The sequence below is a fragment of the Diceros bicornis genome, chromosome 5, assembly GCF_020826845.1.
Source record: "Diceros bicornis minor isolate mBicDic1 chromosome 5, mDicBic1.mat.cur, whole genome shotgun sequence".
Taxonomy (NCBI): domain Eukaryota; kingdom Metazoa; phylum Chordata; class Mammalia; order Perissodactyla; family Rhinocerotidae; genus Diceros; species Diceros bicornis.
In genome coordinates, this window is record NC_080744.1 from 41,828,382 (window position 1) to 41,854,614 (window position 26,233).

Here is a 26,233-nt window from a genome sequence, read left to right on the forward strand (position 1 = left end):
TTGGAGTGAGAGGTACTGGCGGAAGTTATGTATGGAGGAAGAAAAGAGAGGATAAACCTAGGGTCCACGCAAGGTGACACTCTGAAAAACGATGAACTAGAAAAATTACTGCCCCCAGAGGGAGACCATAAACAAATGCCTTTGCTCTGGGTGGTGGAAGGAAAAACTGAATTATGGACAGTTAAATAAGAGTACATTCTTGTTCTTAGGAAATACTTAGAGTGAAGAGTTATGAAGTTTGCAACTTTAAAGTAGTTCAGCAAAAATTAAAAGTACACACACAAAACAAACCTGGCAAAATGTTAACAGTTGGCGAATGAGGCGAATGATAAATGGATGTTCGTTTTACTATTTTTTGCAATTTTTCTGTAAATTTGAAAAACTGCAAAATAATACATTTAAAAACAATGACCAAACAGTGGGGCTGGCTCAGTGGTATAGTGGTTAAGTTTGTTCGCTCCGCTTAAGCAGCCCAGGGTTCGCAGGTTTAGATCCTGGGCACGGACCTATGCACCACTCATCAAGCCATGCTGTGGCAAGCATCCCATATACAAAGTAGAGGAGGATGGATACGGATGTTAGCCCAGGGCCGATATTCCTCACCAAAAAAAAGAAAAGAAAAGAAACGAAACGAATCTAAATACATAACGATGTCTAACGTGGTTTAAAAAAAAACACAACAATAACGCAAGTAGGGAAAGAGTAAATGAAGTTAAAGCATTCAATGGACTTGTATTATCCAGAAGAGTAAAGTTATTAACTTTGGATTGGATAATTTAAATATGTACATTATATTTCCTAGGATATCCTCTAAAAGAACATAACCTGAATATTTAATATCCAAACTTTAGTAGAGTGCACAGGAGCTTCTGGAATGCTAGTAATGTTTTATTTCTTGACCTGGGTGGCGGTGGTTACAAGAGTTTTTCCTTTGTAATTATTTGTTGAACTGTACATATATTCCATAGACTTTTTTATATATTTCACAATAAAAATAATACAACTGATTAATGTGGTTTATTACAGTAACAGATTAAAGGAGATGATTCATATAACAATCTCAACAGATTCAGAACAAGCATTCAATAAAATTCAATACCCATTCATGATAAAAACTCACACGTGGAAAAAAAGAACTTAATCTTATCAAGGTTTTTTTTTTTTGGTGAGGAAGATTAGCCCTGAGCTAACATCTGTTGCCAATCCTCCTCTTCTCGCTGAGGAAGATTAGCCCCGGGCTAACATCCGTGCCCATCTTCCTCTACTTTATATGTGGGACACCTGCCACAGCATGGCTTGATAAGCAGTGTGTAGGTCCACGCCCGGAATCCGAACCTGTGAACCCTGGGCCGCCAAAGCGGAGCATGCGAACTTAACCACTACGCCACAGGGCCAGCCCCATTATAAAGGTTTTCTTAATACACACACACACACACACACACACACACACATAACTCTATAGTGAGATATTATAAGTATTCTTTTTTAAAATCAGGAGTAAGAGAAGGATGCCACTTACTTTTTTACCTTACACCATGCATAAATATAGGTTCCAAATGAAAAAGGACTTAAATGTAAAAGTCCTAATTTTATAACTTAGGAAAAAATATACAGATATCTTTACGATCTCAGGGTAAGAGAAGTCAGAAATTACATGCTATAAAGGAAAAGACTGATTAAACTATACTAAAATTTAGAACTACATTAAAATTAGACATCCATGAAGACCATAAAAAGACAAGCCACAGATTAGAATATATTCACCACACTTTTAAGAAAGGATTGGTATCTAGAATATATCAAACACTAAAAACCACTAAGAAAAACACAAACACTCCAAGCGAAAAATGGGCAAAAGACTTGAACAGCCACTTTACAAAAGAAATTCAAATGTCATATATATGAATTTATATATACATTAACATATATTATAGTATGTATATATATATATATTAAAAGATGCTCAACCTTAATCAGAGAAATGCAAATTAAAACCCATCATACCATCGGATTGGCAAAATTTTTAAAAATCTGGATATGCCAAGTGTTGGCAAGACATACAACAATGAGACCTCACAGACATTGCTGGTGAGCGCATAAACTGATAAAACAACTTTGGAAAACTAGACTATTATCTAGAGAAGTTAAAGATGCACATGCCCTATGACCCAGCAATTCTACTAGCACCATAGAGAAACTCTTGCACCCGTGCTGCAGTAGATGTGTAAAAAACTGTTTACAGCAATGTTGTTTATAACTGGAAACAACCTAAAATTGGATAAATGAAGATATAATAATACAATGGGATATTACACAGGGGTGAAAGTGAATGAATTGTAGTTATATAAATTAACATGAATGAATCACAAAAAATCATGTTGAGTGAAAAAAAAAAAAAAGCAAGTCCCTAAAGAATATATATAGTGATTCCATTTTATACAAAATTCAACAATAGTCAAAACTAAATAGCATTATTTGGGGATACATTTATACGGAGTAAGATAAAGAAAAGCAAAGGAATGCTTAAAATTTTCAGAATGGTATTTAACTCTGAGGCTGGGAAGGTAAGGGAATAGGATGGGGAGGGGCACCCATTCAAAAATATCCTTAATAGTCTAGTTCTTGCCTGGAGAGTGGGTACATGAGCATTCGTTTCATTATGATTGTTGTTGTTGTTATCACTTAAATCACACATGTTCACTCATTTTTTATCGGGTGAGACTAAGGTCAAAACAGTGCTATATATACTATGCAATACCATGCAATCCTAATCAAACTCATACACACTCGTGCACACTGTATAAGGGCAGGGGCTGTGCAGTCACACTGCCTGGGTTCAAATCCTGGTGCTACCACCTACCATCCATGTATATCTGAATTAGATTTTCTAACCTCTCTGTGTTTCCTCATCTATAAAATGGGGATAATAACAGTACTTACCTATAGCGTTAATAAGAAGATTAATGAGACAATACCTGATTATTAACATTAATATTTAGGAAAAACACCTATCAGGAAATTATCCTGATAGTAAACATGAATACTTCTGGATAATAGATTTATAGGTGACAAATTTTCTTTTTCCCCATATTACTCAAATTTTCTACAATGATATTTTGTACTATATAACAGTAAGTTTTTCAACAAACGGTGCTGGAACAACTGAATATCCACATGAAAACGAATGAAGTAGGATCCCTTCCTCATACCATATACAAAAAGTAATCAAAATGCATCATAGACCTAAATGCAATAGCCAAAACTATAAAACTCTTATAAATCAGATTAGGCAATACTTTCTTAGATATGACACCAAAAGTACAAGTGACAAGAAAAAAAAAGGTAAGTTGACTTCATCAAAATTAAAAACTTCTGTTTCAAAGGACACCATCAAGAAGGTGAAAAGACAACCCACAGAACAAGAGAAACTATTTGCAAAATATCTCATGAGGGTAATCTCATGTGGGTCTAGTATCTAGAATACATAAAGCACTCTTAGAACTCAACAGTAAAGACAAATAATTCAATTTAAAAATGGAAAAAGGATTTAAACAGACATTTCTCCAAAGAGATATACAAATGGCCAATGAGCACATAAAAACATGTTCAACATCATTAATCATTAGGAAAATGCAAATAAAAACCATTTCATTTTGACTTCACAACTGCTAGGATGGCTATAATAATACAGGTGGACAATAACAAGTTGGTAGGATGTGGAGCTATTGGAACCCTCATACATTGCTGGCGGGGATGTAAAATAGTGCAGCAGCTGTGGAAAACAGCTTGGTGGTTCTTCAAAAAGTTAAATGATCTAGTAATTCCACTGTTAGGTATATACCCAAGAGAAATGAAAACATATGGTGACACAAAAACTTGTACACCACTGTTCATAGCAAGAGTATTCATAATAGTCAAAAAGGGGAAACAACCCAAATATCCATCAGCTGACGAGTGGACAAAACAAAATGGGGTATATCCATTTAATGGAATATTATTCAGCCATAAAAAGGAATGAAGTATTGGGGCCGGCCCCATGGCGTAGTGGTTAAGTGCACGCACTCCGCTGCTGGCGGCCCGGGTTCGGATCCCAGGCGCGCACCGACACACTGCTTGTCAGGCCATGCTGTGGCAGGCGTCCCACATGAAGTGGAGGAAGATCGGCATGGATGTTAGCTCAGGGCCAGTCTTCCTCAGCAAAAAGAGGAGGACTGGCATGGATGGTGGCTCAGGGCTGATCTTTCTCACCAAAAAAAAAAAAAAAAAAAAGGAATGAAGTACTGATACTACAACATGGATGAACCTTGAAAACATGCTAAGTGAAAGAAGCTAGTCACAGAAGGTCACATATTTTATAATTCTATTTATATGAAATGTCCAGAATAAGCAAATCCAGAGACAGAAAGTAGATTAGTCTTTGGGACTTAGGGGCCAAGAGGAATAGGAAGTGATTACTAATGGGTACACAGTTTTTTTTTGGAGTGATGAAAGTATTCTGGAATTAGACAGTGATGATGGTTGTACAACTCCAAATATAAGTCTAAAAACCACTGAATCATACACTTTAGATGGGTGAATTTTACGGTATGTGACTATATCTCAATAAAGCTGTCATTAAAAAAACAAACTGCCACATAACATTATTAACTTCCAGTTTTTGACCTTTCAGGGGCTGTGTGGTATAGCAGAAAGTGCTCTGACTTTATTCTAGCTCCTTTCTCCAACCATTCTGAGCCTAAGGTTTTTCACCTGTAAAATGAAATGAATAAAAACTATCCAATCCATCTCATGTGGTTATTTTAGGATGAAATTAGATAACGCATACAAAGAAGTGTTTGTGAACTATAAAATGCTATATAAATTCAGGTTATGTTGTTTCTATAGCTGGATTAGAAGAGTAAGGACTATAAGGTAGGAATAAAAGATCACTCCTGTTCAAGCTTTCCATAGCTTCCTTCCACTTCATTTAAACTCCTCAGCTTATTGTTACCTCTACTTCTTGTAATTTTTTCTTTCTTAAATAGTGTATATTATAATCTTATATCTTTTTTGTGTGTGTGTGTGAGGAAGATCGGCCCTGAGCTAACATCTGCCAATCCTCCTCTTTTTGCTGAGGAAGACTGGCTGTGGGCTAACATCCATGCCCATCTTCCTCCACTTTATATGGGATGCCGCCACAGCTTGGCTTGCCAAGCGGTGCCTTGGTGCACGCCCGGGATCCGAACCGGCGAACCCCGGGCCGCCACAGCGGAGCGCGCGCACTTAACCGCTTGCGCCACCGGGCCAGCCCCTAATCTTATAACTTTTAAAGCCAAAAAGGATAAATTGCTAAGCAGAGTTAGGATAATGAAATAGCCAGCACTAAGCAACTGGATGAGTAAACACTATAGTTCTTTTTGCTGTTAGGTTAAATGAATTCTCCCAAATCTTCAGTCAAATAAGAGTACATGACAGAAAATATCAAGCAAAGCTCTGCAGACATTTAATTCTGTTACCTCTAGTGCATGTATGGGGATTGAGCACCTCCCCCAACCATTGAGATGGCAAAGAGAGTCCACAGTGCTGGCACTTCCATGGATCATTAGTCTATTTAAAAACTCCTCTTGAGTCAAACCAAACAAAATCAGAGAAAGTCCATTTTCTACAGGAAAAATAAAAGTTGGCTTTAATAAATTATTAGGACTTAGGTTTTAACATTATGACAGGAATTAATTTCTAATTACTCAATACTTCAGCACTATAATTAGAAATACATTTATTAGACACAGGTACTATTATGACCTTAATTAATTCGTCATGATTTTTCAATGTTTTTAAAGGAGAGTTTTATTTTTAAACACTGACCACAAGGCAAATTCTCATGAGAACAATGCATCCTATGGAATAGCATTACATCTCACTTTTCTACTTTGTATTATCTTGCACAAGCAATACCTGGAACCTTTAACTATTTACAGAGAAGTCACATTTCTGGTTTACCAAAATAAAACAACTAATAGCATGCTCTTGACACACAGAAATACATGATTATCAAAATTGGGGTACTGAAGAAGAAACACATGGTTAGTTCAATCACAACATTCAATAGCTTTATTGAATAGAGGTTATGGCATAAATGCTGAAAAGATGTGTATCTGAAATATCAAACCCAAACGCCTACAAAGACCAAGCAGGCAGTGAGAGAAGGGCAAGAAAAATCTAACCAGAAAGAAAACAGACCATCTAAGAGAACAAATTCAGCTCCAATCCATAAATTACTATGCAGGAATGCAGGTCCAGTGTTGCCAGATTTTGTAATTTTTCAGTAATAGCTGGAAATTCAGATTTTGTGTGAAATCCTCTAATTTTACATGTTTATAATAAATAAAATCTTTCTTAAAAGCCTATATAGTGTAAGCCAAACAAAATAAATCTGCAGTTCATACATGGCCCACAAGCAGCCAGCTTGCAACCTTTGCTTGTACAGACTGAGGTCAAGTGAAGACTCCCTCAGTTAAAATCAATCTTTATTACTCTTTAACTTTCTCTTAGTATCTTAGCATTCAGCTGAGCATAAATAACCTTAATTAAAAATCAAGCATATGAAACAAAGTTAACAAGAGTAACACCAAATTTCCTCCATAAAAGATTACCACTTAGGAGAGAGTAGGCACTAACACCACCAGGACAGCAGAAGTAAAATACATTAAGAAAGTACACCTCTCAGCAATGGATTTCAACCTGATACAAGACATTCTTACCTGTCAAAACAAGGCACAATTGCTGGTCTCCACTACGGTCTACAGGAATACACTTTTTGCCAAGGGGAAAACACTGCATGCCCTGGGTCTCCAAATCCCAAAGGACAATGGTGCAGCCCATCCTCTCCACTTTCCAAGTAAACAGTGCAGTGAATCCTGTCACAGACACACATTTAAGCTTGATGGGTTCCTCCTGTTCACTGATATGCATTATTTTCCACGATCTTCTTGGATCACTGGTCTTGGTGTGATCTTTCTGTGGAAAATTATACTGGCTGCCCATTATGCCCTGTGGAATGAACGCCCAGCTTGGCACACTGGTACCATAGTTACCAGATTCAGGGGGCTCCAAGTGCAAAATATCCTGGAACCATGGAGCACAATGGGAAACCTCCAGTTTGGAGCTCTTGATTGTTTCATTCAATGACGATAGCTGGGCTTTCCAAGACCTGGAAGATAGGGTAGAACTTACACCTGTTACAGTGAAAGGTACTAAGTAAAACACTAAACTAGGAAAAAGATGTACTTAAAAAAAAAGAGTGTCTACCACTGTGAAGAACTTTAGTGAAAAGGTACAGAGCAAGCATGACAAAAAAAGAAAATAATAAAGTAAATCCAAAAATGAGGTTTCTGTACCTATTGACTTGGAAAGAAAACTTGGTCAGTTTCATGTTGTAGTCAGAATTAGCAGGATCATCTTCATCTATCCCCTTAGGGCCTTCAATAGGAATGTCTTCTAGAGTTCTTTCACATAGTAGATGTCCTGGGTGCTTCCTACATTTTAAAATGACAGCCATGGTCAAAAAAATGATCAAACCCAAAATCCATTGTACTATTGCTCCTGTTAAAAATGGGGGGGGGGGGCAGGGAGAGGGAGGTATGTCACAGAGAATGAACAGTATAGACAATAAGTTTCCCTGAATATGACTCCTCCTTACCTCCATTGCTTATGGCAGAGTGATAAAGTCAACCTTAAGAATTTGACCCATTTGTAATTATGCATGGTGATGGACGTTAATTAGATTTATTGTGGCGATCATTTCACAATATATACTTATACTGAATTACTATGTTATACATCTGAAACTAATATAATGTTATATGTAAATTATATCTCAATAAAAAAAAAGAATTTGACCCCTAAGGGCAGTTAGCTTTATAAAGAGATAAGAGCATTTATTGTCTACTATATTGCAGATGTTGTGCTAAAAACTTTATATAAACTATCTTATTTAAGCCTTTCAACAACCCTATGAGGTAAACACACTCCCATTTTATAGATACGGAAACTAATGCAGAGAAACAGTGCAGTTGAATTTGAACCAGGTCAATGTGATCATAATGCCCAGGTTTTTTAATCACTCACTATACCACCACTATAAAGTAAGACTTAGGCTGAGACCAGGGGAATGCATGAGAACCAGGAAGGCAAAGTATGAATGCAGGTGTAGGTGGGAGAGCATACGCGGAAAGAGGGGTGTCACATCTGAGAAACACAAAGGTTAGGGGGGCTGGGCCGGCCCGTGGCTTAGCGGTTAAGTGCGCACACTCCGCTACTGGCGGCCCAGGTTCGGATCCCGGGCGCGCACCGACGCACCGCTTCTCTGGCCATGCTGAGGCCGCGTCCCACATACAGCAACTAGAAGGATGTGCAACTATGACATACAACTATCTACTGGGGCTTTGGGGAAGGAAAAAAGGAGGAGGACTGGCAATAGATGTTAGCTCAGAGCCGGTCTTCCTCAGCAAAAACAGAGGAGGATTAGCATGGATGTTAGCTCAGGGCTGATCTCCCTCACACACACAAATAAAAAGGTTAGGGGGGGCTAAAGCATAGTGAATGAGAAGCAAGGTGGTGTGAGATAAGGCTGGAGAGTCTGGCAGGAGACAGATGGTGCAGGGCTTTATGGCATAATAAGGTCTTTTAGCTTTATTCTGGGGGAAAAAAAGGAAGCTAAATAAGGGTTTTTAAGCAGAAAAGCGATATGAGCAGATGCAGAAGGGTAGCTGGGGGGAGAAAGGGAGGCATTTAAACCCCCTGAGCACTTAGTTAAATTATTAACCATTAACTCTTTGAACAATCTGAAGGTAATATGTTGACATACATTTGTCAAAGAGATGACATAAATAAGTTAAAGAAGGCAGAGTGACAGTGAGAAAAAATGATTCATGGAGAAGGTAGTTCCCCCACCAACAAAAGGTAGATTCTCTGCCCCCAGATGTTCATACCTGGCTACACCTCTGATAAGATGTGCATTTTAACAATTACTCTGGCTATTCTATAGAGAATGGATTTGACGGGGTAAGAACAGACATGGGAAGATCAATCAGGAGATGGTTAAGCTAGTTCAGGTAAGCGATAACAGTGGCATGGATCAGAGTGATGACAGAGGAGTTAAGAAAAAGTGGATAGACTCAAGAAACATTTAGGAGGTAGAATGGCTAGGACCTGGTGATTAACTGGATGTGGATCTAATACTTAAAAGAGGTTGGAGATATAGAAAAAAGAGGAAATGGAAAACAGTCCCTGAGAAGGAAGAAATGGGATCCAGAGCAAACAGAGGGATGGGACTTCACAGGAAGGAAGACAAAGACGGGTGCAGGAAAGTGGGTTTGTAATTTAATGTCAGAAACTGAGGGCGCTCCCATTAGATGGGTTCTACTTCTTTTATAAAGTAGGAGGCAAAGTCACCCAAGAAGAGCTGGGGATAAAGAGATGAATAGAGGTTTGAGGAAAATGAGGGTTTAAAAACATTGTTGTAAAGAATGGCCTCATGAAAAATCATTGTAAAATTTCCAGGCAATATTGAGACCAGTTGAAGGCAGTGAATGTGAACTTATAGTGGTATCAATTTTCCTTTGTCATTTTCTCACAAGTGCTCAGTTGCTTGGGTGCAGGAACAGAGAAGGCAGAGTGGGAAAAAAAAAAAAGATGTTGTCAGACCATGTGCCACCACAGGGCAGGAGCAAGAGTTTAGAGTGCATGCAAGAAAGTGACTGATATGATAGGTCACATAACCTATGCTGGAAAGGGAGAGAATTGAAGACAGGAGGGGGCTGGAGAGTGGAAGGTCAATGAATTGGAAATTCCAGTGCGGTCAGATGACAGCTGAAGTGTGAATACTTGAGTAAGCGAGCAGGCAAGTTTGGGAAGTTGTGGTCAGAGACCGAGATGTGTAGAAGAGTGATCTGGGGGAGGAGCAGTTTCAAATAATGACAAAGCCCAAGGTATGACTACGGGAGTGGACAACTAAGGTAAATTGGAAGAAAACGTCAATGACAATGAATTGAAAGAATAAACCCAGAGTTTGGGTTCTCAAGGCGCTTACAAACTCTACAGGAAACACGAAAAAATTAGGGAAACAATAGAAGACTGAACAACTAAGTGCTAAACTATAGTTCAAAGTAGAAGTGCTACAGAAGTTCAAAGAGGAGAAAAATTATAAAATGATATAAAATTACAAGTGGAAGAGGGTTTTAGTATGGAAAGGCTTCATGAAAGAGGTGGATCTCAAAGGATGAACAGGACTTGATAAAATAAAAAGGAGGGACTGACATTCTGTATCAAGGGGAAAGAAGAGCTAGGGCCAGGAGGCAAGAAAGGTAAAAAACACTTTTAGATTTCAGAGCACACTTAGAAAATAAAACATGTAGTCAACTCCAGAGAAATTATACTAACTAAAGAACATTCATGTAAATAATTAATAAATAGAGATCACTTATTTAGTTGGACAGGACAGATCCCTAAATTTACTGCAGGGAACAGCACAGTAGCTCTTCTTTGGCTGATGTTACAGTAGCTGAGTTCAATGAAATTTGTTCAAAGGAATGTGCCTGGTGCCCTCTTCAGAGTTCTCTCGGAATGTTGCCAAAACATCCCGAGGAAGAGAACCCCACACTCAAGGGTCAGAGTAGCAGAGTAGGCTTTCCTCCTTCCTCACCTGTCAAGTTGTTTTCCAAAGCAGATGATTAGGATGTAACTCTATACAGACAGGGTACATTTTAGTCAGTAAAAATGGCCTACTGATAAATAAGCACACAATCTGAGAATGTGCTAATCACCTCTGCTCAAAGATTTAAAAAAAAAAGCATTAAAAGGCCATTTAAACAAATGAAAAAATCACAGTGGTAGGAAGTTCTGGTAGGTATGTGAAGATGAATTTACCCTTTCTTATGATCCAAACAATAAGCAATGAAATCTATCAAAGTGCATTCCCAATCATTCAAGGATTTGTTTATCTCATTCATGTTAAATTATGACTGAAAAATCCTTATGGTTTGAAATGGCTCTAAATACTGAAAGTCATAAACATGGACTGGCCTACTTCTACATAAGCAAGCTGCAATGAACAGGCTGTTGTGTCTGTGTGCACACTCACATACACACATACTCCTCTCAAACATAAAATCAGAAGCAACCAGAATATGTAAATCAATAAGCAACACAAATAAGCAATTTTTACTAATATATGTATACAGCCACAAGTGTGGGCTCTACAAGGGAAACACAGAGGAAACCCTCAGCTAGAGAAAGCTAGCTTAATATATCTTGTCAAAGTCCTTTAAGAGAAAAGTGAGCCCTTACGCAGCCGGGACACTGAGCCACATAAGAAGCAATTATAACATAGGGTCAATCCCATTTCTCTTCTACTCAAATGTGGGGCAAGAGGTGAGTAGATAACGTATAATGGCCACGGGCTTTTAAAATTGTGCTTGATTACTTTTTTTTACTTATACAATGTGATGAAATATGATGATATAAGCCATATAATAATGTATATAAATCAAAATCAAAACTTTGATATATATCCAGAAATGAAAAGGTACCCAGTGGTCATTTGCATACATTATTATACAGTAACAATCTCACTATGTAGTAGCTAGAACATGATCTAACTGAATAGAGAAAGAAAACTGGTAAACAAAAAACTAACAAGTACATTTTTAACCTCTTATGATTCTAATTATCCACCTCGAATTAGAGACTACAGTAATCTACATACCTGAAATACAAATTTAAGTTAAGAGCAATCACAGAGTTGGAGGAGCTGACAATCACTACAACATCTAGGTCTTGAGACACTTTCAGTGAAGTAAAGGAAGAAATCTTGGCTGGCTCCTGTTGCTGCTCATTATACATATCTTCTTCGTGAAGTGCTAAGTCCACATGAGCTACATGTGTACCATCCACAATGTCAAAAATATCTTTGAGTTAGAGTTAAAGAAAATGCCAGTCTTAAGTATGCCTAACCATTTAAAACACAGGATGGGATAGAGCTACTGACTTCATCGCTCCAACTTTGCAGCTATAACAACAGAAGGAAGACTGGACACTGAAGCAGCCCCGATCACAGTAACCAGATGACTATGAAGTTGGTGGCCCAATAAACAACCTGATAGAGTTCATTCAACAATACTTGCTAAATACCCACTATGTGGCAAGCCCTGAGACACTGCTAATATTTTCCACTAGTGTTCTACAACAGTGCCGTCCAGGAAAAATACAATGCAAGCCACATTTGTCATTGTAAATTTTCCAGTAGTCTTATTAAAAAAGTAAAAAGAAACCAGTGAACCTAATTTTAATAATATATTTTACTTATAATAATATCCAAAAGATTATCTCAATATGTAATCAATATAAAAAATTTGAGATATTTTATATCCTTTTTTTCACCTAAGTGTTCAAAATCTGGTACTTTACACTTACAGCACACCTCAATGTGGACACTAAATTTTCATTGGCAATACCTGATCTATATTTAGACTTCATAAAATTTACATTTGAGAACTTGGAACAAGCAAAGTTGTTCCAAACACACTTAAAAGTTCTCCAATAACTGAATCAAGTATCAGCTTTTGAATCTAAAGTAATTAAAGAAAACTAAGAATTCAGTTCCTCAGTCATGCTAGCCAATTTCAAGTGCTCAACAGGCATATATATGCCTAGCACCTACTGTGTTGGACAGCACAGTTCTATAAACTAGCAACAAAAATGAAGTTATCCAATATTTTACATTTTTACAAAAGATATTTTAACACAGGCTATGATGTATCTAAAATAGGAAAACCATTCCTTTAATTTAGAAATGAAAGTTCCAAAATCATATAAGGATAATTTTTCAAGTCTTCAAAATAATTTTGCTAATGACCTATGGATCTGCTAGAGACAACAAAACTGTAATATTTTCCAAAAACAAATTAAAAGTGGTTAAGCAAACCATATGATTCACTAATATGATAGAAACATCATTAGAGATGATAAGAGGCGGATTACATTCATACATGAAAATATGTGTATCACATCACAAGCAGTTATCTAAATCCTTCCCGGAACAAGCACATAGTAGATATTTAATAAGTATATTTTGAATAAATGGATAGTGAAAAGCATATACAATTTAAAAAGAATGCAAACTGGATAAGATAATTATGATTATGGAAAAATATATATGTATATACTGGAAAATATTTGAATGGAATACAAAGCAATATAGTTGAGTATTTTAAGTTCACTAAGATCTTTTTCCCTGAAAAGTTTTACTGAAAAACTAACCATTCTACCTATACCCCAGTCCCTAAGACTAAAAGCCTAAAAAGGCTCATCTTGCTAGGTATTCTCTGCCCCTGCATATCAACATCTTTACTTCAAAGGATACAGATCCAGCCTAAACTACTCAAAAGAAAAAGAACTCCTCTGCAGAGCTGCACGTCAATAATCCTTTCCACTGCCTGTGCAGGCAAGGGTAATGTGAAACAGCTGAGTACTCTAATCTCAGCATCTCTCTCAGAAAATACAATGTGTAGGACGATACATTTGTTGATGAACAATAATGATGTGTTATTGTGAAATGACAGAATCCTCAAAGATAATAAGGAAATACCTATGAAAGAAAAGGATATTATCTCAAACACATTGGTCACAATTTTACAATTGATAAATTAATTTTGTAAACATAACACAAACAGGTAAAACAAAAAAGAAACAGCACTTAACTTAGTCCAACTCTAGGTTGTTCATACCCACCTAAGCAAGTGGTCACTGGAAGGTAGGTAAGAAGATGAATAAAGATGGCCCACAATGTCTCTGTTCCTTCTGTTTATGGCCAGAGTCTGATAGCACACCAGAAGACCTCACAAGATCAGACTTTTTTTTTTTTTTAAAAAAAAGAAGGAATCTTAAAATCAAGGGTGGCAAGCATGCTACTGCCCTAAAAACAGAAGAAGATTTCTGCTCCCTACAGCCCTCAGGGGCATAGTAAATGGCTCTGTAACCGGTCTATATCAGCATTACCCATTAAAAATATAATGTCAGCCACAAATGTGGGCCACATACGTAATTTTAAATTTTCTAGTAGCTGCGTTGAAAAAAGAAACTTCTTAATATATATTATTTACCTCATATTTAAAATATCATTTCAACATGCAATTAATACAAAAAACTATTAATGAGATATTTTACTTTTTTAGTACTAAGTCTTTAAAATCTGGTACGTATTTGACACTTAAATGACATCTTAATTCATATTAACCACAATTGCCAGTGCTCAATAACCCCATGTGGCTAGTGGCTACTGTACTGGACAAAGCAGATGTCTCTTCCATGATTTCACCTCTATAAGAACTTTTCCTGAAACATACAAAATTACGTACTAATGCCACAGATTTAAACACGCTGAAAGACCACCTGTAAATACTTACTGATATTTTGATCTTCAATGAGCTTTTGCAATGTCTCCTCACTATAGCTATACAAAATGGTTGCATCACATCTTCCATTTTTCAAATTAAATTCATAGATGAGCAGTTCATAACTGTCACTAAGAGCAAGCAGTCTGGGCTTGTCTGTTGGTGTGCCGCTGTTATGAGAATCTTCCCATACAAAACTGAGGAAAAAGTTAAGATTCTTTATTATATTCTATATCCACAATAATATTTACCCACAGTAGTGAGGGTAAAAGGACAGAATGAGTAGAGAACAGTTCTCTAGTTCACCTAGCAGCATTAAGTCTACGTCTAACTTAAGAGAATATAAACTGCTCTAGGACTTTCCTTTTTTTCCCCGTTCCCCTTCCTCACTTCTTCCCCTCAGCCCCCTTCATGCCAACACAAGAATATAGGAGTGGCTGATGCAAAGGGGGCATGGAGCAAGAAATGGTGGCTTTTATTCCTTCATCCTAAATCCTGACTGATATGTTTAAAGAAACTATCATGATCAAGGATAAGTTTCAACAACCAAATATGTATATTATTTATATGAGGTGAGGCTCACAACTAACAAAATAGGTTTTGCTAAATTAAATGCTTTCAGTGACTACTGAATAATAAGCAATTATTTTTATTTAGACTTTGAAGACTCACAGGGTATATTATAGAACAGGTCTGTCCAACAGAACTTTCTGTAATGATGGAAGTGTTCTACATATCTACACTGTCCAATACAGTAGCCAACAGCCACACGTGGCTACCGAGCACTTGAAACATGAGTCGTGCAACTGAGGAAACAAATTTTAAATTTAAGTCACAAGTGGCTAATGGCTACCATCCCAGACAGCACAGTTGCAGAATTTTTAAAGCAGCGTAATGTCAACAAACCAACAATGGCTAACAGGGATAAAAAGACACTAATGATACTACAACTTCAAATTAAATAATAAAACTAAATCACACTTTAAAAATAAATGGGCCCCAATTCTGAAAACAATGCAACAGAATAAGACGAGGCTACCATGCTGATAAAATTTCATCTTTTTAAAAAAGTTTTTTTTGGGAGGCCGGCCCGGTGGCGTAGCAGTTAAGTTCGCATGCTCTGCTTTGGGGTCCTGGGGTTCACAGGTTCAGATCCCAGGGGCGTACCTTCGCATCACTTATCAAGCCATGCTGTGGTGGCGTCCCACATAAAGTAGAGGAAGTTGGGCACAGATGTTAGCCCAGGGCCAATCTTCCTCAGCAAAAAAAAGGATTGGTGACAGATATTAGCTCAGGGCTAATCTTCCTCAAAAAAAAAAAAAATCGAACTTGGTGCCATTATGTCCTTATTACAGAAAAAGACTGACACATTTTATATTTCTATCTTTATATGCAGACTGATGATTTTTCCTGAACACCTAATTCCTGACTGCTTATACTGAAAATCTGGAAAACAATCTAAATATCAAATATGGAAAAGGTTAAACAAATTAAGATATTTAAAAGGCAGAATACTGTGACACTATCAACATCATTAGCGCATGGACTACATTGTCATGTGGAAAGGTAGGAAATTTTCAATGAAAATAAAATATAGAACGTACAGTGATTTCAACAATATAAAAAGGACTACATATACCTTGAGAAAAGTAGGAAGTAAACCCTGAATACTATAAACTCATCCTTATTTTTACCCTATGAAGTATTTTAATTGAATTAAAATTCAAGTCTAATACAAAAATTAAAAGGCCCTTCTTGATCTCCCTCTCCTCTACTAATTTCATGCAATAGCTTATGAATGCCCCCATTACTTCACATGTCTTATCTTCTGTTAGGTTCTCAAATACCTCAAGAGTTCTGCTTCTCTTCTCTGTCTCATTCATTTCTTTACAGGGCTGTGTTCATAGGTACTTAATACTGTTGGATAAATTAGTTGCTAGGAAGAGGAATCTCTCCTTAAGGGAAGTTAGAGACAAGGAATAAAGAAGCCAAACACAGAACACGTTCAAGCATTCACTGATTTAACAAATGAATCTCTACTGTCAGGCACTGTCACAGCACCTGGAGATTCCAAGGTAAGACACCTCTTGGCTATTCAAAGTTTTCAAAAGAAGATCGTTTCCAAAATGTCTTCTCTTATTAAAAAGAGCCCAATCAAAGCCTCAGAGGGCACTCCCAAACTTAATGATGTAAACTCTAAGTCCTGGACCGAGAGTTACAGAAGCGGACAGCAATACGATTGCAATTATGTTTTTTTCTGTCTTCCCAAATCATGCAAGCCTCACATGTAAGAACTGTATCTTACTCAATTTTTTAGGCATTGCTCCTAGGTAACAGTGAGCACGTAATAATTATCTGTTGAGTGAATACATGAGTGGACAAATCAGATTCTGTACTTGAAAAAAAAAAAAGCCCGTATGTGAAGGAAATCGCTATTTGTTGCAGGGACAAAAAGAAGGTATCAGGATGATTTAAATTAGAGATGGTTCCTAGCTGGCACCTTTAACAAATTTAGGAAAATGGGCATGGTGCACAGCACACTGACAATTAATCAACCTGTGCTGAATGAATACAAGAGCGTCTAAGCATTCCGGGTTCCCCGCTGCTAGCAGAGGAACCGGGAAGCAAGAGTGCGGGGATGCACCAAAGCGAGGAAAAGGTTCGCCTCTGAGGCATTTCCCGCGGCTCTCATTCCTCTCCCGCAACCTCCATGCCAGGAGGGGGCACTGGGGCCAGCCGAGCGAAGGCTCCGGCCTCCCCCCGCATTGCCCAGCCGTCCCGCCGCACTTACTGCCGAAAGGGGCCGTCCAGGCGGCAGCCGCCCCCGCCCCGGCCTCCCGGCGCCAAGGAAAGCACTTGAAGGCTGCCTGCAGCCGTCAGGCTCCCCAGAACCTCCTGCTCCTTGTGCAGCTGCGCCCGGGCCCCCAGGCACCCCGTTGCCTCGGCGGGAACTGGCACCAATAACACACGTAAAACTCGCCCCATGGCTGCAGCAGTGAAGCTACCGCCTGCGGCACCACTTCCGGCCCCCTTCTCTGTAGCCATGTTGGCTCGGCCGCTCTTCCGGTCACCTGCGCCGGACCGTCCCGGAACCCGACTGCGTCCTGGGCATGCGCAGTGTAGCCGAGCCGCTCGCTGCCTCGTGACTCCCCCGGGAGAGCCGAGTCTGCGCGGTTACGTTCCGTGTTGTGGAGGAGCGCAGCAACCGCTCCCGCAGAGCCACGTCTGCTTTTGTCTCAAGCCTGCTGTGTGACTGCTGTGAAATAGTTGAGGGCCTAATTTAGCGGCCTAAAGCAGGCTGTAGCAGCTGTTCTCACACGTGGCGTTATCCTTTGCTGCCTTAATCTGGCAGCCTCCTATCTATTGGAATCCTATTCCTGCTTTTCGTATTGTGCTATTATTTTTGTTTACAGGCCCTGGAGTGGTGCAATGTCCTTGGTAGTGTGGACCGATCCATCATGAGGGAGTTGACCTGAATGCCGAAGTCAAGTAGTATCCATTGTTACAGGCAGGAAAACAGGGTAGGTAAGGGGTGGAGGAGGACGAGTTCGCGTTTCATTACTCCTCTTGTCTCAGAGAAGTATGATCCAAGATCATAAGCAGAGAGGGAGAGGAGAAGAGGTGGTGAGTAGGCATTTTGGAAAGGTCTCCTAATAGACAGCAGTCCCTTTCTTATCAACACCTTCTTTTTCACTATGAGATGGGGTCACGTGGCTATCCAGGGCCAACTCCTGTGTACTTTGATTCCTATCCTCCTCTTGTTCTAGGACTGTGTCTAAAGTTTTTTCTCCTGGGTTGCTTTCTCCCTCCTTGTTGGAGGGAGACATGCTCTTACGTCATTCTTTTAAAAAAAAAAATCCTCCCTTAACATACCTGTCAATTTTCTCTGCTTCCCATTTTTTTTTTTTAAGATTTATTTTTTTCCTCCCAAAGCCTTAGTAGATAGTTGTATGTCATAGCTGCACATCCTTCTAGTTGCTGTATGTGGGACGCGGCCTCAGCATGGCTGGAGAAGCTGTGCGTTGGTGCGCGCCTGGGATCCCAACCCGGGCTGCCAGCCCTCTGCTTCCCTTTTAGAGAATCCTAAGTTGACTGCTTATAGTCAGTTCCTCCCTCCTCACCTCAGCCGCTCTGATCAGGCTGCCATCTCCGCCAAAACTGTCCCTCAAGGTCCTCAGTGATCTTCATGTTGCCACAACCAGCCCTCACCTGTCTATCCTCATTCCTCACTCCTTTCTTCAAGTACTTCCTTTTCAACTTTGGAAACACCACTTCCCTAGTTTTCCCCATTTCACTGATAACTCCTCCCCAGTCTCCTATGATGGCTTTTCTTCCTATATGATTCTTCCTCTCTTCTACCTGTAAATAACACCCATATGTTCCCACTTTGTGTCTTTATCCCTGGCCTTTTCCTTTGACTCCAGACTCTGTTTACCTACTTGGTATATCTGCTTGGATTTCTAACAGGACTCAATTTTAAAGTATCTGAAATAAATGTTGATTTTTAACTCCCCACAAACCCATTTTTCTTATTTTTCCCATTTCAGTATGGGGCACCCACCCTTCACACTACCTGAGAATCACCCTTGATTTTTAATCACCACCATTATCCAGCCCATTGGATAACCGTCAACTCTTACTTCCAAGCCCTATTCCAAATCTCTTCTCTGCTTTCCATGTCCATGGCTCTTCAATTCTTGCCTGAGCTGTTGGAAAAACCTGACATTTTTCTCTTTCTTGTTCCTCTAACAATTCAACAAAGTGATCTTCTAAAAAACAAAATCACATCATATCACTTTCCTGTTTAAAATTCTAACTTCCCATCACAGTTAAAAAAGTCCAGATTTTTTTTAAATCATGGCTTACAGATCTATACCCTGCCTACTCTCTCCAACCTGATCACACTCATCACCCTCCCCCTTATCTGTGTACTTCAGCCACTTTCCTTCTTTCTTTTGCTGAAACACACAAAGTTCATGCTCACTTTGGGGGCTTTGTGCTCGCTAGTGCGTCTACATGGAATACTTGTCCTTTGTTTCAGCTTAAACATAATCTCTTGGCAGGCCTTCCTGGACCATTCCACTCCAGTGACTCATCACCCAGTTTTGTTTTCACCATAGTATTTATCACTACTTGATGTTTTGTGTCAGTCCCAGTCCAACCAGAATGTAAGCTTCAAAAAAGCAGGGACTTTTTGTTGCTCACCACTGTTACCCTAGCATCTTAAACAGTGCTTGGTTCAGAGAAGGCACTCCACTGTTTGTTGATGAATGCATGACCCTGTTTGTGAAGTTAAACCAAACATTTCATATCCCAAAGGAGATATTTATATCCAACCCTCTTAGTTTTGCTAGGGCTACTTTCTCTTTATAAAAAATGGCAACATTAAAGCATAGTCATTTTCAAAGTCATACTTTTGTTAGACATAAGGCCTTATTTCTTATATTAAGCACTTTCTTGGAGCATTCACACATAAGAAAATGGCTTTCATTATACCTAGTTTACAAACAAATTTTAACACATTTTTCTATTATCTCTTTAATTATCCCTTATTATGCCATGCCTTTTTAGGCATATCATTCAGGTTTTTGAAGAAAGGATAAGAAAATGTTTTGGGCAGGGTCCTCCAATATATCAAGGCATGAGAAATGTCTTCAGACTCTCTGGATCCCTGTAGACATAGGCCAAACAGCTAGTGTCTGATTAAACTTTTCCCACATGTATGTATTGCAGAACAACCAGATCAGTAGATCCAGGCAAGCCTACAAAGAAAACAAGTGTTAACTTGTTAACTGCAAACATAATTCCATTTTCTAATCTTGTGTGATGACTAATGTCTGACTCTTTACAGCAGATGGTAAATTCTGAGGACAGCAATAACCTCTATGGTGTTCATGCTTATATCTTAGCATAGTTGTCCCTCATATTTCTTGAATGAACAATTCAGCTTCTCAAATTACTTATTGCCCTCAAATAGCTCAGCATGATAAATGACCAAAGCACCTGGGAATAAATGAAAAGTTTTGGCTGAAGAAACAGACCACAGTGTCCTAACTTGGAACAGACTGCTTACTCAATAAATGCCAGTGTCTGAAACTACTTCTAAAAGCAAGGTATCCTCCATACTCGTAGTTTAAAAAAAGTAGAGAGGTAAGTGACAGAACCTAGATTGGGCTTGAACCAGGGGATATGACCTTGTTTCTACCATCACTTACTCCATCCTGGCCTCTAACTGCTGTACCAATTGTTTATCCACATGGTGACAGAACAGAGGAAGAAGGTTGCTGGGGAAGGCTAGGGGTTCTGCCAGAGAGGCTGTAGGCATTTGGGCTATCTCCCAGGCGATCAGAACTACCATGTCTGTCCTGGAGGCAGAGAAGAAGAAATACATCGGAGTCTTTGTATTTATGCAGGAAACAGACTCAAGGCCAAGGTTCCTTATTATTCTCTACTACCACTATCATCCTCTGTGCACGTAGCAATTAAGAGATACTATTTGCATGTTTGGTATGTGCCAGGCAATGCTTAGTGCTTTACAAATCTTCCTCTTATTTAATCTTAAGAACTCTAAGTGATTACTACCATCATCCCTAGATCCCTTGTTTATAGATGAGGAAACAGACTAAGAAGTGAAGTGACATGCCCAAAAGTTGTAGTGTTAATAAGTGACAGAGCCAGAATTCAAACCTAGATCTGTTTGACTCTAAAGCTTGTCCTCTCAATGACTATGTTACTCTGCCTCCCATAGGAAACCAACACTCTAGGGCACTAGAGAAAAAAAAAAAAAAGAATAGCTACAACTCTGCTAGTTATCCCTTCTCTGTCCAACCTCCTCCCCCATGCTTCAACACACCACTCAGGAAATACCTCATCTGGCTCAGCCTACACATCCCAGGGGTAGTGGAACAGTATTTACAAGACATTTATGATCTTACCAAGCTGTACGGTCACTGTTGGATTTCTCTAGGGAAGAATCCAGGGATACCATCTGCTCCCCATGACTTAGCAGGGCATAGAGCAAAGATATTCCAAACTGCAAGTGATCAAGTATTCAGGGTAAAATGAGTTAAACGCAGGCATTTAGTGCTTCCCTGGCTCTGTCTTCCCAACTAAAAGGGCAAGTTCACATGTACAAATAGAGTCCAACACCCATGAAACTGTCAAGTTTTACACTGGCTGGCCAAAGAACTCAGACCTTTCCAAAGAAATCACGTCTCTGAACTCTCCAAAAAGATTCTTTTGGGGAGCTGATTAAATGCATACTCGTGGGCTCCACCGCCAGGGATCAGCATCTGTAGATCAGGAATAGACCCAGGAATCTAATACAGGAAGTTTGTGGACCCCATTTTAAGAAGCATTGCTTAAGCAAAGATCTTCAGAGAGTGGTTCACAAGATATTCCACTGGGATATTAGAAGATATTACAACTTTCACATCTGAAGTCTCATCTTTTAAAACTTTCTATCTTGTATTTATTGTGTACCTGTTATTAACAGTGTTACATGTATATGACTTATAAACAAACACATGGGTGATATGGTTCAGAATTTTTTACTAAAAGGGATACACAATCAAAAGAGTTTGATGACCTCTGCTTTAGAGATCCACACCAGGACATCATCAGGGAGCTTGTTAGAAAAGCTAAGGCATGGGCCCTACCCTGGGTCTACTGGATGAGGCTTTCTAGGGGTGGGACCAGGTGTTCAATAAGCCTCCAGGTGATCCTAGTGCTCACTAGAAGTTGAGAAGCACTACAGAGGATAAGATGGAGAGATGAGAACATTCTGCCACTTCTTACTTGCTAGTGATACACCTGGAAGACATCCATGGACAGAGAAAAGCCTCCCAGGTGTGTTACCTGATTCTGAAGCACCACAGTGACTGGCCGCTCTGAGGAGCCAGATGGTAGCAGCGTGAGTCCCTGAAGTCCTTGGAGGAGTTCATGGAAGGTCAAGTGACTGATACATCTGCCCAGAGGTTTGAATAACATTTGTAGGGCCTGCAAGAAGGTCAGTAAGCACCTCTCTGATTCTGCTACTTCACCTCCTCCTACCTTGCTTCCCACCCCTTTTCTTGCTGACCTGCCTTTGGTGTCTTTCTGGTCAAGTTTTACCAGAGCTATCAGCACTCAATGTCTCTCCATCCCTAGCACTGGTCCTTCAATACCTACTTGTCCTAGGATGGCTTCCCTAAGAAAAGTAGATATGGGGCTCAACACTTATCAGGGAGTCCTTATCATCTCAAACCTCCACAGCATATACTCACCTGTGCAACCATATACCCATGTGTTTTTCGTTCATTGTACCTGAAGATGATCAGCTGTTCCTATAGTAGTTAACTCACCTACTTGAGAGTGGCAAAGTCAGCACCCCTCGCTGCCCAGCACCTTCTCTGGCATCTCTGGGAGTGGGGAGTGGAGGAGGAGGAAAGATCCCTAACCTGTCCACAAACCATCCTCTTCTCCACTCAGTGCCACCATACCTGATCAGCCACATCCCTCTTGACCAGGAGGGGCAGATGGTGAGTGATAGCCAGAAGAAGGCTAACAGCTCGATCCTGGGGCAGGAAGGGGAGCAGCCGGGCCACTAGAGCTTTCCCCTTCCTCACAGAAAGCACCTGCAGGAAGCCATCTGCTGCCTCCCTACAAATGAGATAGGGGAGCATTTTTAGGGCTCTGCATAAAGGAGAGGACTACATGCTCGAGAGGAGGGGCGGAAGCAAAGCCAATGTCTTTGCTGATCCTTTCCTTCCTGGGCTGAGTTGTGACCCTCCCACACTCACTCCAGATTATTCTGCTCCTGGGTCTTTAAGGTCTGGAAGAGCTTCTCAACCTGGTTGCTCTGCTGCTCAGAGTAGCAGGGCTGTGGAGGCCCATCCTTCTGGCCCTCCTCTATCTCTAGTAACTGAAGAAACATCTAGGAATTTGAGGATGGGAACAGAGGAAGGAGGTAAATTTGAGCAATATCCCATTCTCATGGGTAAGTTAGGAACTCGTCCCTAAGGAGCTGATAGCTCACCTTCTCAATTCGGTACAACACCCGAAGCCTCTGACTGCTTGCAGCCCCTGTCTCCTAGAAGAAAGAGTCCCCAGCCATCAGCCACACCTCCAAAGCAGCAGCTCAGGCCTCTGGCGAGCTAGACATGGAGCTGACGAGGCTAGACACAAAGTCTGATCACACTTCTTCACTCTTTGGTCACAGTCTGAACACAAGCATGAGAGTGCTCCAGACCTTTCTTCAGAACAGGGGAAGAGAAAAAAGGTTCTGGGCAGATAATGCTCCTACCTGCTCTTGAGTTCCATGGGGTACAGCGTCAATAGCTCGGCGAGGGCTAAAACACGTCGATACAGCTACCTGGCCCAGGGAACCCTCGATTCGAACCACTGCACAGAAGGAGTCAGGAGAGGCACATTCCCCTCCCCTTTCCACCCTCTGCCCACTCAGATGTCCAGCCCAACTCAGCAGGTCAGCCCTGGTCCTACCTGACTCATAAGCCTCTGCCTTCTGAATGTAAGGCGTTACCAGCTTGAGGGACTCAACCTTGTTCCTTCGCCCAAGTAGTTCTTCATCTGCCTGCTTCTTCTCTAGTTTCTGATAATACTTCTGAGAGTCCATGGAATAGAAAAATGCCTACTCATCTTCTGAACTTAGAATTAAGGTTCTCAAGTGCAACCTCTTAATATACCCTTTCCTAAAGCATTCATTCCAGAAATGATCTTGGCACCTTAGGCCCTTCTAGCAATTATCCTAAAGCATCTTAAGCACCCTGGGCCTCATGCCACCTATCTTGGGGTCCCCATACTAAGGACTTGAAGAGCTAGATAACACCACCAGATCTGATGGAAAGGCAGAGAGCAAAGTGGAGAGCCAGGAAGCAAACCTGTCTGAGCATCTGCAACCTTCCTGTATTCCTTATTCCCTGCATACCACATATCCTCCCCCTCCCCATTATAATTTTGTGATCCTACCTGGGCTTTCCAAAATCAGAGTTATCTGATGGCATGAAGACCATAAGCAGCTTGAAGTACAGAGATAGCACTATTATCAGTTGGTCTCTAGGCCAGTTTTATACTTCTGAGGATTTGCTCAGCAGCTCTAATAGCTTCTTAAAGAAATCTGTAAAGTCCCAAGCTAAAATAAAGCCACTGACCGAGAGTCAAACAAGGATTTGAATAAAGCTCCTTCATTTAGGAGCAGTGCCAGAAACGAAAGAGTATAAAACGATTTCATTTTCAGTGATCCTGGCACAAAGAAGCAAGTTTTTGAAGCGTGGTGGAAAGAAAGGAAGAAACTAATGTAAATAGGAAGGAGATCAAGCGGGGGGAAACTTAGTTGAGAAGGAGGTTGAGAAGAAAGTGAAACACAGCTTGGACAACCCAAAAACCCATAGACAAAGAGTTGCCCCATAAATAAAGGGGAGACAGGAAGCAGGGGGAAATGAGTTACAATGTCTGCCAGCATTTGTTCAAGTCAACAAATTGAAACCCACTATATATAAGATCCCTGTTTTAGATCTAAAAAAGTAAAAAGTAGATGAATGTCTATAACAAGACATTTCTAAGATCCAAAAAAGTGTACAAAGGTGAAAAAATCCATAGTTCCAGGCTGAATAGAGGAAATTCTGGGCAAAGGATGGAGACAAAACCTGAGTCTGTTTGGGGAACTGTAAATAATCCCATTTGGCTGAAGTGTAGGAGAATAGAGGGGAATGAGCTTGGGATGTCAACTTTAGGAATATGGCCCCTATCCTGTAGTGACTGCCTCTCCCGCCTGAATGGACTTGGCCTCTGAGAGCTGAAGAGAGGATCCACGAGGGCCCGGGGAGTCCAGGCTCCACGGTCAGAGGTGGGAAGAATACCTGGGGCTCACCTGGTAGTAATAATCATCCAGGCGGGGGTTCTCACTCTGCAGCTGAACCATCTGCACTTTTATCACCCAGTCCTTCTCTTTTCGGGTCATGAGGTTAGCATAGGGGTCTGGTTGCTGAGACCAAGGCTTCTTGGCTGAGGGACTTCAAGCCAGGAGGAGCATCCCTTTAGATGTACCCACCCCTGCCACAGTGAACTTCCCAAGGAGTGGTGAGCAGGGATTGGTGCTGTCTGGGAAGGAGGGGAGCGAGTGCAGAGGTGGGCAACACCAGGAGAGTCTTAATTGTGCAGGGGCTTTGGGAATCACAAGGGAGTACCCAGCATGTGGATGAGCATCAACCCTGCTCCTCATCTAGGCTTTACCTTGGTGTTCGACTGTGCTGCTGCATCTGCAGGATCCGTTGGTGCTGAGGGTGGAACTGGGTCAGATGACTGGGAAGACTGAGAAAGAAACTTGGGCTGGGTGAAAGCAAGCTCTCAGCTCCCTACCCCTTCAATTCATTTAGCCTCTGGTAACTTCAGCAGGACATCTAAGGTAATCCTATCTGTTTATGTGCCTCCCCGAAGTCAGCAATATGAAACATCACAATCCTAGCTCAGCAGGCCTCACATTCCCCTCCAAGATACTTTCCTACAATTTGGCTGCAGGAAATCTTGACACAGTAGAAAACCATTGGCCCTGTTTGTCAGGAGTTCTGAGTCCTAATCTCAGTTTTGCCATGTCACCTAACCTCAAGTAAGTTCTTTCTAGTCTCCCTGGGCCTCCATTTCCTCATCTGTGAGGGAGAAGGGATTGGACTCTACTTCAGACTTCTATTTTTAAGTTTCTGTAAGTATGTTTCTGTGGCAGCTGGTAGAGCGGCCCCCACTCCTCGTCAGCCATGACCTCCTGAGACCTCTGGAGAAGAGCTCAGCCTGTCATGGATGCTGAGGTGCCC

At 40.5% G+C, this 26,233-nt stretch overlaps 2 protein-coding genes across 6 annotated transcripts in view; both read right to left on the reverse strand.

Annotated features, from left to right (window-relative positions):
• The window catches only part of SPG11 (SPG11 vesicle trafficking associated, spatacsin), an 82,980-nt gene extending 65,483 nt beyond the window's left edge, over nucleotides 1-17,497 (reverse strand). For all 5 annotated transcript variants that reach the window (XM_058541475.1, XM_058541473.1, XM_058541474.1 and 2 more), the window contains exons 1-7: nucleotides 17,221-17,497; nucleotides 14,442-14,626; nucleotides 13,400-13,624; nucleotides 11,744-11,945; nucleotides 7,377-7,514; nucleotides 6,741-7,189; nucleotides 5,496-5,641 (exon numbers count right to left, since the gene is read on the reverse strand). In XM_058541475.1, coding sequence (XP_058397458.1) covers nucleotides 5,496-5,641; nucleotides 6,741-7,189; nucleotides 7,377-7,514; nucleotides 11,744-11,945; nucleotides 13,400-13,624; nucleotides 14,442-14,626; nucleotides 17,221-17,474 — 1,599 coding nt within the window. In that variant the 5' untranslated portion in view covers nucleotides 17,475-17,497. The remainder of the gene's footprint in view (nucleotides 1-5,495; nucleotides 5,642-6,740; nucleotides 7,190-7,376; nucleotides 7,515-11,743; nucleotides 11,946-13,399; nucleotides 13,625-14,441; nucleotides 14,627-17,220) is intronic.
• Nucleotides 17,498-20,629: 3,132 nt separating this feature from the next.
• Nucleotides 20,630-25,490, reverse strand: PATL2 (PAT1 homolog 2). The gene is made up of 9 exons (XM_058540456.1): nucleotides 25,297-25,490; nucleotides 23,910-24,030; nucleotides 23,713-23,810; nucleotides 23,446-23,499; nucleotides 23,210-23,343; nucleotides 22,910-23,069; nucleotides 22,287-22,427; nucleotides 21,365-21,462; nucleotides 20,630-20,794 (listed from the first exon to the last, which is right to left on the reverse strand). Exons 1-9 carry the CDS (start codon nucleotides 25,384-25,386, stop codon nucleotides 20,641-20,643), a joined length of 1,050 nt encoding a protein of 349 aa, XP_058396439.1. The 5' UTR covers nucleotides 25,387-25,490; the 3' UTR covers nucleotides 20,630-20,640.
• Between the last annotated feature and the right edge of the window lie 743 nt (nucleotides 25,491-26,233).

Excerpts from the sequence above, each read along its gene's own strand:
- PATL2 (XM_058540456.1), bottom strand. The coding sequence starts at position 25,386 with ATGACCCGAAAAGAGAAGGACTGGGTGATAAAAGTGCAGATGGTTCAG. Across the intron at positions 23,500-23,712 it reads CCCATGGAACTCAAGAGCAG|GAGACAGGGGCTGCAAGCAG; the intron begins GTAGGAGCATTA and ends TCTTTCTTCTAG. Across the intron at positions 23,344-23,445 it reads TGTTGTACCGAATTGAGAAG|ATGTTTCTTCAGTTACTAGA; the intron begins GTGAGCTATCAG and ends TCAAATTCCTAG.